The 14,836-nt window shown below is 42.3% G+C and overlaps 1 protein-coding gene across 2 annotated transcripts in view; it reads right to left on the bottom strand.

Annotated features, from left to right (window-relative positions):
• Positions 1-600: 600 nt before the first annotated feature.
• Positions 601-14,836, bottom strand: part of DNAAF1 (dynein axonemal assembly factor 1) — a 37,018-nt gene continuing 22,782 nt past the window's right edge. The window contains exons 5-13 of one of the 2 annotated variants that reach the window (XM_043986306.1): positions 13,612-13,833; positions 13,350-13,516; positions 11,173-11,294; positions 10,091-10,257; positions 8,140-8,406; positions 6,649-6,749; positions 6,065-6,127; positions 3,024-3,387; positions 601-1,107 (exon numbers count right to left, since the gene is read on the bottom strand). In XM_043986306.1, coding sequence (XP_043842241.1) covers positions 1,001-1,107; positions 3,024-3,387; positions 6,065-6,127; positions 6,649-6,749; positions 8,140-8,406; positions 10,091-10,257; positions 11,173-11,294; positions 13,350-13,516; positions 13,612-13,833 — 1,580 coding nt within the window. In that variant the 3' untranslated portion in view covers positions 601-1,000. Of the gene's footprint in view, positions 3,388-6,064; positions 6,128-6,648; positions 6,750-8,139; positions 8,407-10,090; positions 10,258-11,172; positions 11,295-13,349; positions 13,517-13,611; positions 13,834-14,836 lie in introns of both variants that reach the window. The other variant, XM_043986307.1, reaches the window with a different exon arrangement.

Raw genomic sequence — 14,836 nt, 5'->3', positions numbered from 1 at the left:
AAAATTTTGGGCGTGTGGGGCAATGAGGGTTAAGTGACTTGCCCAGGGTCACACAGCTAGTAAGTGTCAAGTGTCTGAATTCGGATTTGAACTCAGGTCCTCCTGAATCCTGGGCTAGTGCTTTATCCACTGTGCCATCTAGCTGCCCCTAAATATATTTTAAAAAGCACAAACCAATAATACTGCGTACCTGTTCTGACAATGAAGAGGGAAGAGGGACACAGACCAAGTGAACTGTTATTTATAGTGTTTTGGTAAAGTTTGCATTCTGTTATCAATTTTCTTTCTTTTTTCTTTATTTTTATCAATAGTTCAGATTTCATGGTTTTGGGGGATTTACTCATAGTATCTTACAAACAATAGGGGCTTGATAAAAATTTGTTGAATTGAACTGAACATGCTGTTTTGTACTGTTAAGGAAGGGTTATTAAGTTTATGATACGATGATAATATGTTGCCAATTTATAAGTAAATGTTAATAGGATAAATTTTCCTTCAGTGTATGTTTAAAGGATAGAAATTATATGTGAAAATAAACACAGATTCTCAAAATTGATGTTGAAATTTTTATAAAGTTCAAAAGGAAAACATATAGTCATATAACAGAGTGAACCAAAGTTAATGAGAATTTGAGGAATTCTGTTTCCCATATTTTACAAAAGCTAAAAGAGTAAGTCAACATTCTGAATAGACAGAGCGATTCAACTTTAGCTATTACCTAAAAGCACCTGTCAAGAGTATAAGCCTTAGTACTCTTCCTTACCTAAGACTGCCACATCTTTTCTTTCCACCCTCATCCTAGCGATCTGAAGTTGGCCTCTGGACAGTGGCACAATGCCTAATAATCAGCATATTTTTTACTGGGCAATAAGAGCGACTAACTCTTAAAGCCATAAACTCACAGTCCTAAAGATTTATTTTAACTGCCCTGAAAACTGGTGTGCATATATGCCTGTGGGAAGATAAGTGCTAACTGTCCCACACTGTCCATCTTTGATATTTAATCTAGCCCGAATTCAATGTCTTCATTGCCTTCCTTGATTCCACGCACAGTGAAATCTTCAGTCTCGGTCAAAAACTGCACCTTAATTTTTGAAGTATCACTTCCTGTTGGAACACAACACAAAATATTAGCCTTATTCCTGAAAAATATGGTACAATGTAGTTACTGAAATCTGTGTGTCCTGTTAAAAGACAAGTTAATATAGGTACTTTCCATAATTCGATAATATTCATGGCATCATTACAGATGTATTCGCCGTTTAGCAGAAAATTATTTAATATAATTCTGGAATTGAATAATTTATGAATGATCACAAATGTATTCTTTGGAAAATCCCATGCTGGCTACTTACTCCCTCTAACCACAATTAGCTGCCATCATCAGCTTCTATACTTTAATATGCTAAGGCTACATCTTATCCACAGGGTCCAGTAATATTCAACACTTTTGTCACGTTTAACAGATGCCATATTGATGTGCTAACAGTCTCTAATGAGCATGCCAATTTCAAAAATAGTGTGGAAGTCAAACAGGAATCATTTATTTAGTTATCAGCCTTTATCACTCAGCAAGGAGTGAATGAATTTTTGGTTCTTAGCTTTATCTGTTGTTGTCCTTCCCAATTCAAGAAAACTTTAATAGAAGCTCCATCTGTTTGTCATCAACAAGAGGATCTTCACTAAGTCCAAGTGTAAGAATGACAGACAGTCCGTGGGTTGGATGGTGGAAAGAGTTCAAGCTATTTGAAGTTAGTGAAGAACTCAGTGAAGTTATTAGGGCAATTTTTCCTTCCTATTATGTGACCAATATGTGGGGCAGATGACACCACTACCAGAATTTCTGCCATTGGAATATATTATATTTTCATCTTCAATGTTTTCATTTGTTGTAAACGAGCATTAGAAAGTTGAATTTTATTGCTAACACTTCGTATGTTATTTTCTTATGTGATTTTAAAAGGGTTTGTTTCATTCTTCAGTAGAATTTTGTTTTATTATATCCAGGGCACCAACTCCTCAAGGAGTAACATCTTCTCTGTGACTGGACCTCTGAAATACATAGATTTTTGCTTCCCAAGGAAAGGAAGCTATTCTGGCTCCTGGATGAGTGGCTATGGCTATTCTAATTGGAGTTATCGTACAGTCCAGAGTAAGGGGGTGTCACAACAGAATGGGACAGCAAAGAGGAAAACCAGCATTTGAGTAACATCATTCAACTGGGAGATGTGATTTCTCTTAGTCAGAGGTAAGACTATGGCACTTGGCATGGGAAGACCTAGGTTTGAGGCCTGGTGCTGGCACTTGTTAACTGTGTGATCCTGGGAAAGTTATTCCATTTGAGTCCCAGTTACTTCATTTGTAAAATGGGAGAAAGAACATACTCCCTATACAACTAGGAGTTTTTGTGAAGAAAGCATGAGGGAATCCTTAAAGCATCACCGTATAAATCTTAAGTGACCCAGTATTACTGCTAGATATCAAAAGTGCTACCCAAGGATATTGGTCTCCACAGGATGAGCTTTATATTTCCAATCCTAAAATAGAGACCGTAATGTTTATCTCACTTAGTTAAACTGGGTTTCATACAGAAACACTGCCAATAGAGATGTTAAACACGGCCAACTAAGAGTCATCTTTTAGCCCTGAAGCATATGATTCCATCATGAAACAAACTCCAGATTACGTGAGACCATCAGTTTACACCTTACAGCTGGGAATCTGCTGCTTTAAATGATCACTGGATATTAGAGATGACAGCATGACAGCCCCTTGGGATAAGTAAGAGGCAGCCCGGGTCCAGCTCTGTTCCTTACAACCTATGGGCCAATGAGGATCTTTGGGCCTAACTTCCCTCATTTTATAAAGTGAAGGCATTTGACCAAATGACCTCTAAGATCCTTCCTCTTCTAGCTTTGAATCCTCTAAGCATGGCCAGATTCTTCCCTCAGAAGCTGTTTTCAAGGTTATACCAGCATGTTTCCAGTGAAGAGATAACCCTCTCAAGTACCTGTGAAGGTTACCTGACAAAGAGGAGGAAGCCGGAGGATGATCCTTATCTACACTGGAAAGAGTTTGTTGATTTTCTTCATTGCAGGTCGGGGATATCAGTGACTCCTCCTCTAATGGATTTTTACTGATCTCTTGAATCAATGGTTCTGATGGCTCTGTGTGGTCATGTTTGGTTTTCAGGTCCCTCTTTGATTCCGTTTCCAATATTTCTGTAAGGGGTGTGATGGTCTTTTCTGAGGCATCTTTAGAAACTTTAAAAATATTAGAAAGTGCATCTGCAGACGTTCTGTCCTGCGTCGTGCAGCCTTGCTCCAGTTCGGGATCACTGTCATCACTTGCTCCAGAAATTATTTCAATTTTCGGAAAAGAGACTTTCTAGCAAAAGGAAAAACAATTGAAAACCTATCAATACAGCAGCCCCCAGACTTAAAAAGGTGACGCATCATTGGTTGTTCTCCACAATCGGCATTTCCTACACTAGCACAAGAGAAGAGACATGTGTTCTCTACGGGTGGAATAAGAACTGAAAAAGTATGGGCCAGGAGCCCCTCTCCAGATGTTCTGGGTCCCAGTCACGTCCACATCCACTCCTGGCATGGAAAGCCTTCCCCAGCCACAACTGCTGTTCTGGTTCCTCACCCACAACCTGCCACCTCCCACCTCTCCATGCCTCTATACACCCCTAGGCCTCTGTATTTTAGGATTCCCAGTTTCCATCAAAGATCAGTTCAAGCATCACCTTCTGCATGAAGGCCTCCCAAAAGAATGTAAGCCCCTGGAGGACAAGGGCCGTTTCACTCTTGTTTCTATACTTCCTGGCCTTGCCTAGTGCTTGACTCAAATGAAGTACTTAATAAACGCATGGTGATTGTTTATCCTTCCCTTTACAACTACATGGGTGCAAAAAGTGTCTGATGGCCTAATGGATTAGTCTTCATCACAGCGATTTGGTTCCTCTCTCTCTCCACACATGATCTCCTACACATATAAAGGACTGATACACACGTATTACAAAGACACGGTGAACAGACATATCTTGGCATATCTTTGATTGGTTCTGCAAAAACACATTAGGTGAAACAGTACTACACAGGGCAGTCAGTTCCAAGGGAGCACTATTATAAGTAGGTGACCAGCCAAACGATATTGCACTAGAGTATGGTGTTACCTCAAAATGGAAGGGTAAATTATGCAAGGTGTCATGACGATAACACTTTCCTCATAAGCAGAGGAGATGGAGAATACCTGTTGTTATTCCCATTTCATAGATAATAAAAGTGAAGCTCAAAGACATGAGGGAGCTGCTGTAAAGAAGGGGCCAGCCACCCCCACTGTCTGCCCACCAACTGCCACTCCCAGGGCAGGCAAGCCAACCTAGATGAAGCAGCAAGGGCCGCTGTGAGCCAGACCACCACATCTTGACCACTATCTCCCCTCTGACCCTGAAGGAGACATGGCTCAGAACTCTGAGCCTACGGACTGGGAATAGCAATGCTCCCAGCCCAGTGTCCATAGTCAAGATTCCAGGAAGCAAATCCATGGAGATATAGGCTGGCTACAGCTACAGTAGGGTCAGAAAGGAAAGTTCTCACCAAAGTCCTGGGCTCTGTCAAAGAGCTTAGCATCAGAAACCTACATGGTGCTGTCCTTGGAAATGGCATCAAAGGAGGTGCTTTTATGGCCTGTTTGGTCTATAGACTATGGGACCTTTGCATCTAACTTACAGCAGAAACCTCCCAGTTGAGTTGTCTTCTTCTTTAGAATGTGAGTTCCTGGAGAGCACCTAGCAAGCCCTGCATAAATAGTTCATTCATTCATTCATTTGTTGATTCATTTGTTCATTTATTCATTCATTTGTTCATTCATTCATTCATTTGTTAATTTATCCTTGAAATAACTCACCCATGGCTACTCAGTGTCATAGAAGTCGGGATTCCAAACTCCTGACTCCAAGTTTAGCTCTCCTCCTTTTCTCTCAGCTTTCAGTTAAGCGGTTAATTTGAAAATATAACACATCAAGCTGAGTGAGAGGATCAGTACCAGGAGAACATTGTACACAGTATCAACAACATTGTGTGTTGATCACCTGCAATAGACTTTACTCTTCTCAGCAATAGAATGGTCCAAGATAGTTTCAAAGGACTCAGGATGGAAAATGCTTTCCACATCCAGAAAAAAAGAACTATAGAATCTAGATGCAGATTGAACCATACTATTTCTACTTTTTTTGTTTTTCTTTTTTGTGTTTTTTCCCTTTTGCTCTGCTTCTTCTTTCACAGCATGACTAATGAAGAAATATATTTAATGTGATTGTACATATATAACCTATATCAGATTGCTTGCTATCTTGGGGAGGGGAGAGGGAAGGGAGGGAGGGAGAAAAATTTGGAACTAGAAATCTTATAAAAACAAATGTTGGGGGCGGCTAGGTGGCGCAGTGGATAAAGCACTGGCCCTGGATTCAGGAGTACCTGAGTTCAAATCCGGCCTCAGACACTTGACACTTACTAGCTGTGTGACCCTGGGCAAGTCACTTAACCCCCATTGCCCGGCAAAAAACCAAACCAAACCAAACAAACAAACAAACAAAAAAACAAATGTTGAAAACTATCTCTACATGTAACTGGAAAATAATAAAATACTTTTTTTTTGGGGGGGGGGTGAGGCAGTTGCCCAGGGTCACACAGCTAGTAAGTGTCAAGTGTCTGAGGCCAGATTTGAACTCAGGTCCTCCTGACTCCAGGGCTGGTGCTCTATCCACTGCTCCACCTAGCTGCCCCCTAATAAAATACTTTTATGATAAAAAAAGAAAATGTAACACATCAAGTAGAAGTGACTAGATAATTTACTATTTTATATTGATCAATAAATGATTCATATAGTGTACACTGATTATGAAGAAAACGTTAAACTGTTTTAAAGACTTTATTGTACTTCATTTGTGTTAAGAAGTTTTACTTTTTAGAATCAAGAATTAAAATATGGCTCAGAATTATGATATTAAACCAAACATGTAAAAGGAGAATAAACTCATATTATTGATGACACTTACATTTTCATCTGAATTTCCAGGCAAGGTCTCACTAAATTCTATATCTTCTAAATCAGGCAGATCCTGAAGGATTAAATTACAAAATATGTCACCAGGGAAGGGCAAAAATGTCCCCAAAATTTTATCAGAGAGAAGCTCCTTCCCGAGGTATGCCCATCATGCAAGTTGTAGCAGAAAAATGGGATGATTATCTAATACTGACCTCCCTACTCTCCACCCTCCATTATATGGATATTTTAAATAAAAATGTTGAATATTCGCAGAATAGTAGAGACAGAAGGGGATCCTGCAGATCTAGTCCAACCCTGTATTTTAGAGGAGAAAACACAGGCTGAGAGAAGTTACGAGCCCAAATTCATACCACACATTAGTGGTAGAGTTGAGACTAGAACCTGGTCCCTCTGATTTTTTAGTCTTCTGTTTTTTCCATCACACCCACCAGCGACACAGTTCATGGGCATTTACAAGAATCTGGGTGGTTGGCCAAATGAGGGAAGGACTGACTTGAGAGTTGAGCCATATTTGACCGGACAGCCAATCAATTATAACATAAATATCAATGACCATGGGCAACCATTACATACATCAATGAAGAGCTTGTTCTTTGCCTCCAATTCAATGGTTTCTAATTCCTCAGCTCCATCTGGTTCTGCCTTCTTTGTAGTCAGAGCTTTTAGTGTTGATTCTAAGAAACATTAAATATGGCATATACCCTGGAATTAATTTTGTAGGGTGTTTTCTAGTTGATAAACAGGGGGAAACAGGTCCAAGAGTAAGACAGAAAAAGAAAAATAGGCCCAAGATCTAGAATAAAGTGACTATGGAAAAGGGCAAGACACTGCAGTTAGAAAGGGTCTACCACATCATAAAAGAAACCTGGGAAAAGCTGTACAAAATAAATCAAAGAGAAAAATTCAGGACGAGAAGAACGACTCCCATCGACCACGTATGACCACGTAGAAGAAGCCGTGAACGTGGATGAGGGCCTGGAGTTACTAAAGAATTCTCAAATTGCTTTGCGCAGGGAATGCATTTAAAAGCAAAAATCACTAAAAGCATATTTAGTTGGTTTATTAATGATCAACATAAATCTAATAAAACATCTTTAACAAAGGAAAGGGCCCCTCTGGGACAGGAGCTAATAAGAGTTGGAGTTCTTTGGATGGTATTAGTGTATACCAGGTAATTTTGAAGGCCGCGTACCAAGACAATAGTTCCTTCTTGTAGGGCCCCGGGAAGTAACCAAATTAAAATGTAATCCATCTAAAAATATCAGCAGTAACCTTGGAGCCTGAGGGATTATGAGAGGCTGCTCCCAAGGGTAGAGGGGATGTTGCTATGGCAGGAAGGCCATTCCTCACCCTCCCCCCTGGTTCTGCATTTACCAAGCCACCTCTCAATAGGGCCTCAGCGCCAAGGAGGGCAGGGGCTGGCCCAGGGGGTCCTTGTGGCAGGCATATCCGTGGGTCCTCCAAGATCAATGCTGATAGAAGGGGGTGAAGAACAGGAAGTCTTCAAAAGGCCAAGAGGACAGGGAGGCAAAGGATGGGATGAGTGTAGCCTTGGCATGGGGATTATCTAGAGCTGGCTCAGACTTGTCCTGGTTACTGCCAACAAGTGGCTGCTCAAGGGAAACTGTATTAGCCTGAGCTTCAGGCAGTGAGAAGGACCTGGAGACCAAGGCGAGCTTCCTTGGCACCACTGGACCAGCTGTGTTTCTCTTCCTAGGAGATCCCGCCTTCTAGACATTTAACAATAACTCCAGGGGCAGCTAGGTGGCGCAGTGAATAGAGCACTGGCCCTGGATTCAGGAGGACCTGAGTTCAAATTTGAGCTCAGACACTTGACACTTACTAGCTGTGTGACCCTGGGCAAGTCACTTAACCCTCACTGCCTCACAAAAAACCCCAAAAAACAACACCCCCCCCCAATAACTCCAATACTAAAGCCTGCGTCGCTTGACTCTCAGGTCTGATTCATCTATTGCTGACATTGCTCAGCAGATATTCCGTTCACTGGGAGTTGAACACCTGGCTCTGGTCTGCACTCATGGCTATCTCCTGACTGGCAATTACCTTCCAGTGCAGCTCTGAGGGCTGGGGGCTGTGTGTCTTCTGCTGGACACTCTGGCTCTGCCTCCTCCTCCTGGTTTTCTCCTTCAGCTTCAGGAGGGGCCTTTCCTTTCACCTTTGACTCTTCAGGAAAGGCCTCATCCCGGGCCTCAAAACTGTCTTTGACAAACTTCTCTATCTTCTGCTTCGAACCCTCCTCAGCAGAGGGCTGCAGACCTCCCTCTGTGTCCGGATCTGGGCCGATGCTGCTGTTTGGCAGTGGAATCTCTCCTACATGAAGTTAGAGAGTGAAGAAGAGGAGGCCTTCAGGCTTATGTCTGAGTATATGTTAGGAAGTGATGGGGAAATCTGTCTCTTCTGTCATCTGTAAGACAAGGAGCCTTTCTAAATGTGCAGCCGACAGCCACATGCTCCCTTCGCTTTCCTACACACTGAGGGCTGCTAAGGGGCGCGGTGGGCAGGGCGAGCATCGGACAGGAAGAACCTGAGCAGGAACCGGGCCTCAGACACAGATGAACCGTGTGACCCTGGGCAAGTCACAACCTCTTCTTGCCTCAGTCTCCTCATCTGTATAATACATAAAGGTCGCCATGAGGCTCAAATGAGATGATGTACTTGCAAAGCACTTTGTAAATCCTTCAGTGGGATACTCAGGCTAGCTATGATGGTGATGAGGCCCACCATTCTGCCACCCTGGTGTCCTTCGGGCAGGCCCATGCGCTGGCTGGCTCTGAGTGGGAACTGGGGTCTGTCATCCCCAAAGGTGTGCACAGACCCCTAACACTCAAATGGAAGTAGGCACCGTGAGGCAGAGAAGTAGGTAACACATCCCTCACTTTCTAGGCACTGATGAGCTCACTGGGAAGGTGGAAGGCGTTAATAACATCACCAAGTAAAACATACTAAGTGCCCAGTTCATGATGCAGAAATGTCCAGGGGCACTGACTCCCAATGCAGGCGCCTGCCTGAAGGGGTCACTGCAAGGTGTCCTTAGAGCAGCCGCGGATAATGGGAAGAGAGGATGGTTAGACATGACATCAGGAAGCCCTGAGCTGGAATGTCAATGGTTGGTGTGGAGACCACCACAAACTGCTCCATCACGGCCGATATCAAGACTGGCTGTAATCAAAAAATTTGTCACCCTGAAGGCAAGCTGGACAGGACCCTCTCTATGATACCTGCTACCTCACTCTCTCCTGACATAGCCTTCAAGAACCCAGGGCTGTAGGGGGCAGGTAGGTGGCGCAGTGGATAAAGCACCAACCCTGGATTCAGGAGGACCTGAGTTCTAATCTGACCTCAGACACTTGACACTTACTAGCTGTGTGACCCTGGGCAAGTCACTTAACCCACCTTGCCCTGCCAAAAAAAAAAAAAAGAACCCAGGGCTACTTCATGATAAAGTGCCCAGTGGGAAGAAGGTGTAAATAGAGAAGCCATCATGATGATGATAAAATAAATGTTTAAAAATTGATTTAAAAACTCAGTGAATAAAAACAATTGTTAGTATAAAATGATGAATTCAAGACTTAAAATGAATTAGTACAATTTTTAAATTATATAATGAGTTATTTTCTAGTTCAATAAGGGCAATTTTAAAAAATGTACTCTCTTTCATAGTCCAAGTCAAATTTTTCTCTGCATTTAACCATGTCTTCTCTGCCCATCTGAAGACAAGCTGAGTTGAGGCTTAAGACAGGGCATATTAGGTTAAGGTACTAAGCCAAAAAAAGATGGTGATTTCATTGGTCTAGGGAACTCCCAGTGTACAAATTCCTCTGCTGATGCACATCAACAATTTATAAAAGTTGTCCAGGACAATGAAAAATGAGGCGACATGCCCGGGATCACATGCCCCCTTGAACCCAGGACTTCCAGTTGAGAAGGGTTAAAGCAGAGACTCCTTCTCCACACGGGCCTGTTGTCGAGTGTTCACCTTTTCTGTCCACAGTACCTTTTTCCTCCATTTCTTTCTGTTTCTTTTTCTCCATCGCCCTCTGCCTAATGGTGGCCAATGCCTCAAAGCTCTCTTCAATCTTCTTCCTTTCTCTGGTTTCCCATTTCCCCCTTTCTTCTTTCTCAGCTTCACTCCCTCCCTTAGCCCAGGCTTCTGCACATGCTCTGTTTAGAAGAGAAAAGCATAGAATTCCTCAGAAAAATTTAGGGGAGGGTCGTGACATTTACAAATCTGCATTTTAAAAGAAAATACAGAGCAGATGTTGGAGTGGCCAAAAGGTTGTTTTGTCTCAGTGGAAAACTAGTGAACCTATCTGTAAACACTCATTGCATATGGAAAAGAAAGTGGGTTATGGGTTAATTTTCCTTTTTAAAAAGTCACCCAATTCCATGCCTTCCTTAAAGTCCCAGTGTGTTGGTGTGGAGGTGGCTCTGGAGGCTCTGCCAGGGGAGTGCCAGCCTACTGGTGGCTGGTAAGGATGTGTCTTAATGCTCTAAACTTGTCTCCGAAGCAGATCCTCTTAGTGAAGCTGGTTCAAGTGAATGTTCATTTGAAAATGTTCTATATTTCAAACTCTCAATTCCTTAATACCAGTTTTCTCAAGTAGAAATCTAAATTATTGGAGCTTGACATTTTGTCTGAGCAGCTAGGTGGTACAGTGAATAAAGTACTAGCCCTGGATTCAGAAGGACCCGAATTCAAATCCAGCCTCAGACACTTGACATTTACTAGCTGTGTGACCCTGAGCAAGTCACTTAACTCTCACTGCCCTGAAAAAAAAAAAAAAGAAAGAAAAAGAAAAGAAGACATTATGTCTGACAGTCTGAAAAATTAAAATTTCCCCAGTGAGTATTGCATTTGAGATCCGGTTTGAGTCCTACTTCTAGTTATTTAACAATCCATATGACTCCAAGCTAAGTAACCTCTCTGAGCCTCAGTCTCCTCTTCTGTAAAATAAAGTATTCATATTTTTCTTCATAGGGTTGTTTGGAAGATCAAATAAAATGTTTGTGAAAATGATGTGAACTGTAAAAGGAGAGACAAATGTTGTCTATTAAGCTCATCATAATTATTTTTACCTGTCCTTTGGAAAAACTGGCCTATCATCCAGATAGGTCAAGACTTTCAGTCGAATGGTAACAGTTCTTCTGTAGTGCAGAATTTTCTTAATCACTGTGTTTCCCATCAAATTCAGTACACGCTGGGAGCAAGGAAGCACAATAAAATTAAGCACTGGAAAGAAAATTGATGTCATTAAGATGGTTCCATATTCCAGGCATGAAGGAGCTGTGAATTAACAAGATATATCTGCACAAAAAAGTGATGTCTCATAAGATCCTTTATCAGATAACTTAGGGATTACTTTCTTATTGGCATTCTCCAGGTAACAGAATGGCCCTTTTCTTTGACTGTGCAGCTGTGGTCTGAGACTTTATTCACAAAGTTTTCAAGAATAATGCGAACTATTCTATAGATTATTGAGGCATCTGATGGTATAGTGGATAGAGTACTGAGCTTGGAGTCAGGCAGACCTGAGTTCAAATCTAGCCTCAGACACCTTGGACAAATCACTTACCTCCATCTGTCTCAGTTTCCTCGTCTGTAAAATGCAGACATTAATAACACTTACCTCCATGGGTTTTTGTAAGAATCCAATGAAATAATGATTGTAAAGTGCTTAGCCTAGAGCTTGCCATATTGTAGGTGCTATGTAAATGCTTATTCCCTTTCCCTTCCCTCCCTATTTTGTGTAACTCCTTTCTCTAGAGCTCAGGTTTCCTGTAAAATTAGGAATTTATACTAACATCTAAGCCAAGGGTTATGAATATTCTGGAGTTCATGGACCCCAATTTGGGGGGGGGGTGTTCTGTGAATTTGAATGGAAAAATTATACCTTTATTTCAATAGAATTGGCTTTCTGGAGAATCCTTTCTATTTTATTTTCTGCATTTAAAAACATTATTAAGGGAATTCCATAGACCAGCAGACTGTCAAAGAGGGCCAGGACACCAAAAAAAAAAGGGTTCAGAGCCCCCCTCTGGATGATCTCTAAGTTCTGAGACAACATTTATTCTTGGCACTATCCATCTCTAGCAAATGAATTACTTTTGCTCCTTCCATCTATTTAACTAGATTCAACCTATGTCTGATTTACTCAGTGTTTCCCTTTCCAACAAGAACCACCTTTAAAACCAAAAGTGCTGCTTATCAAACATAGGAGCCACTGTTTCAGGCATAAAGATGCCTCTTTATCTTCTGGGCATGTTACTGGGGGAAAGACCCTCCAGGCCTTGCTGATCAGCTTAGCCTTACAGAGGAAGACCACAGCAGGTTATAACGTGGATTAGGTTGCTTAGACACCTCCAGGATCTTCCTGGATCCCTCAGAATTTCACCAATGCCTCTTCTGTTTTTAGGACTTCAAAGTGAGTTATCAGGTAAGATAACAGGCAGGTAAATACATTTTCAAAAATCTCTATGCCTGCAATAATGACTTTCCCTCTCGAGTCCCAGATTCTCTGAGCTGTGAGGGACCTCAGGGGTCACCAGATCCAGGAGTTCCCCTCCAGAGCAGCCTTGATGAGGGTACATACAACCCCTTCTTAGAGAACTCCACTACACCCCTGGGCAGAGTCTACTTCCTTGGGGCAGCTCCAATAATCAGGAAGTTTTCCCTTACATGGAGCTGAAAGCTGCCTCTCCATTGCTTCTATTTTTGTCCTCTGGAGTCAAGCCAAACATCTAACCCTTTCTTCCATCCCTCTTAATTCTCCTTAGCTCCCACTTAAGTGTCCCCAAAGAAGGTAGTCTCCATCACCTCACCCCCTTTGGATGTGATCAATTTCCTTATGACTCACACCCGTAAAGCATCTTCCTCCCAACAACCCTTTAAGACGGGTAGTGCCAAAATATCATTATCCCCCTTTTACAGACGAGCAAACTGAGACTCAGAGGGGTGAAGTGATTTGCCCAAAGTCGGATGACTAATGATGTCAGATACAAAGGTATTTCCTGAGTGTTCTTCCTCAAACATAGTACCCAGAACTAACTGAACAGACAGAAAATGACAGAAAATGTAGTGTTATTAGGCTACAGTCATAGAGTCTTAGCTCCTTTAAGAAGAGGAATGACTTCATGCTTTGGGTTTCCGTGCCAGCACCTAGGAGAGTCCTCAGCGCCTGTGAGGTGCTTCCTCAATCCTGGCTGACTGGCTGATGGATAGAATGAATGAAGACTAATTTCCTAGGCTTTGTTACCAAATCGGGCATGGCTTCCAGGACACAGAGGATATCGGGATCACTCAGCTTGTTGTTGGAAAGGTCAAGGACACAAATACTTAGACAGTCCTTTAGGTGCTGAATGTCTTCCACAGTCTCTAGGTGATTGTTAGCAATCTGCAGGGTATTCAGAACTGGAAGACAAGCTGAAAGAGAATTATAGCCAGATGAGCATTGAAAGTATGGAAAAGGTTTGGAAGCAGAGAAAGTAACAGACATGATTTTAAATAGGGCTTCTTACACAGGTTCTCAATGGTCTTGATGTAGTTATTGCTGAGGTTGAGGGAATCCAGTTTTTTCAAGGGTTCGAGGTTCTCAATTTTATGAATTAGATTTAATTGCAAGTAGAGGCAACGCAATTCTGTTTGAGCATGCAGGTTCTCAATTTTCTGTATCCCATTACATTCTAGCCAAAGACATCGTAATCCTGTGTACTCTTCCAGGTTCTCAATGCAATCAAAACCTAGAACGAAGAACATGGGGGTGAAGTTCAAGGGAAGATGCTATCGGCGCACCACATAAAAGTATAACTACCACCACTGGGGCACGGCCAGGCCCTCGTGGAGGGTGTCAGACTTGTCTCATGTTCTTCCTGTGCACACATTCTACAGGCCAGGCCCTCCGGACTGATCTTTGCCCTGCTGCATCCTCTCAGAAGCTCTCCCCAGTGCCTTTGGACTTCACATAGTGTCCTGTGACATGTCACTGCAATGCATTTATGATGAAATTCTATGGATTCCCCTCCACTCTGACTTCTATGAGGACAGGGGCTGTTGTCTCATCTCAACTTTGTGATTCCTCTAGGAGTGAGGCTCCTTTTCCAAACAAAGCAGGTTCTTAATAAATGTCTGCCAATGAATGAATGTCTAACCTGTGCCTTGACAGTATATCAAAAGAACTCAGGGAGTTGGTCTTTCTGACGCTGAAATTCTGCCCTGGTGACTGGAGAAGGATTTATGACTAAGATTCCATCTTTTACAGGAAGCCTTTACCAACCCTTCTTAATTCTTAATTCCAGTACTTCCCCTCTGCTGATTATTTCCTATTTATCCCGTATACAACTTGTTTTGTATATATTTGTTTACATGTTGTCTCTCCCATTAGATTGTAAGCTCCTTGAGGGCAGGGGCTGTCTTTTGTCTGTTTTTGTATTTCTGGTGCTTATCGCAGTGCCTGGCACATAGTAGGCAATTAACAATTGATTAGCTCCCCCTCCACTACCTGGATCCTTCCCTTTAAGTCCACTGCCCCTGGCTTTCTTTTTTACCTGCTTGTCCGAGCCCAACCACTGCTGGCCATAGGCCTGTTCCCTCATTTTTCTAACCACAGTTTGAAAGGTCTGGTGGAATGGTGCCCAAGAACCGTTAGGGATGGGAATGAAGGGAGTTGTAAAACAAAGAGAAAAATGAAGAAAGAGAAGAGCAAAAGGACTTATATAGTGCCCACTATGTGCCAGGCACTGTTCT

Source organism: Dromiciops gliroides, chromosome 2 (genome assembly GCF_019393635.1).
Source record: "Dromiciops gliroides isolate mDroGli1 chromosome 2, mDroGli1.pri, whole genome shotgun sequence".
Taxonomy (NCBI): Eukaryota; Metazoa; Chordata; class Mammalia; order Microbiotheria; family Microbiotheriidae; genus Dromiciops; species Dromiciops gliroides.
This window is presented reverse-complemented; position numbering and strand designations above follow the sequence as displayed.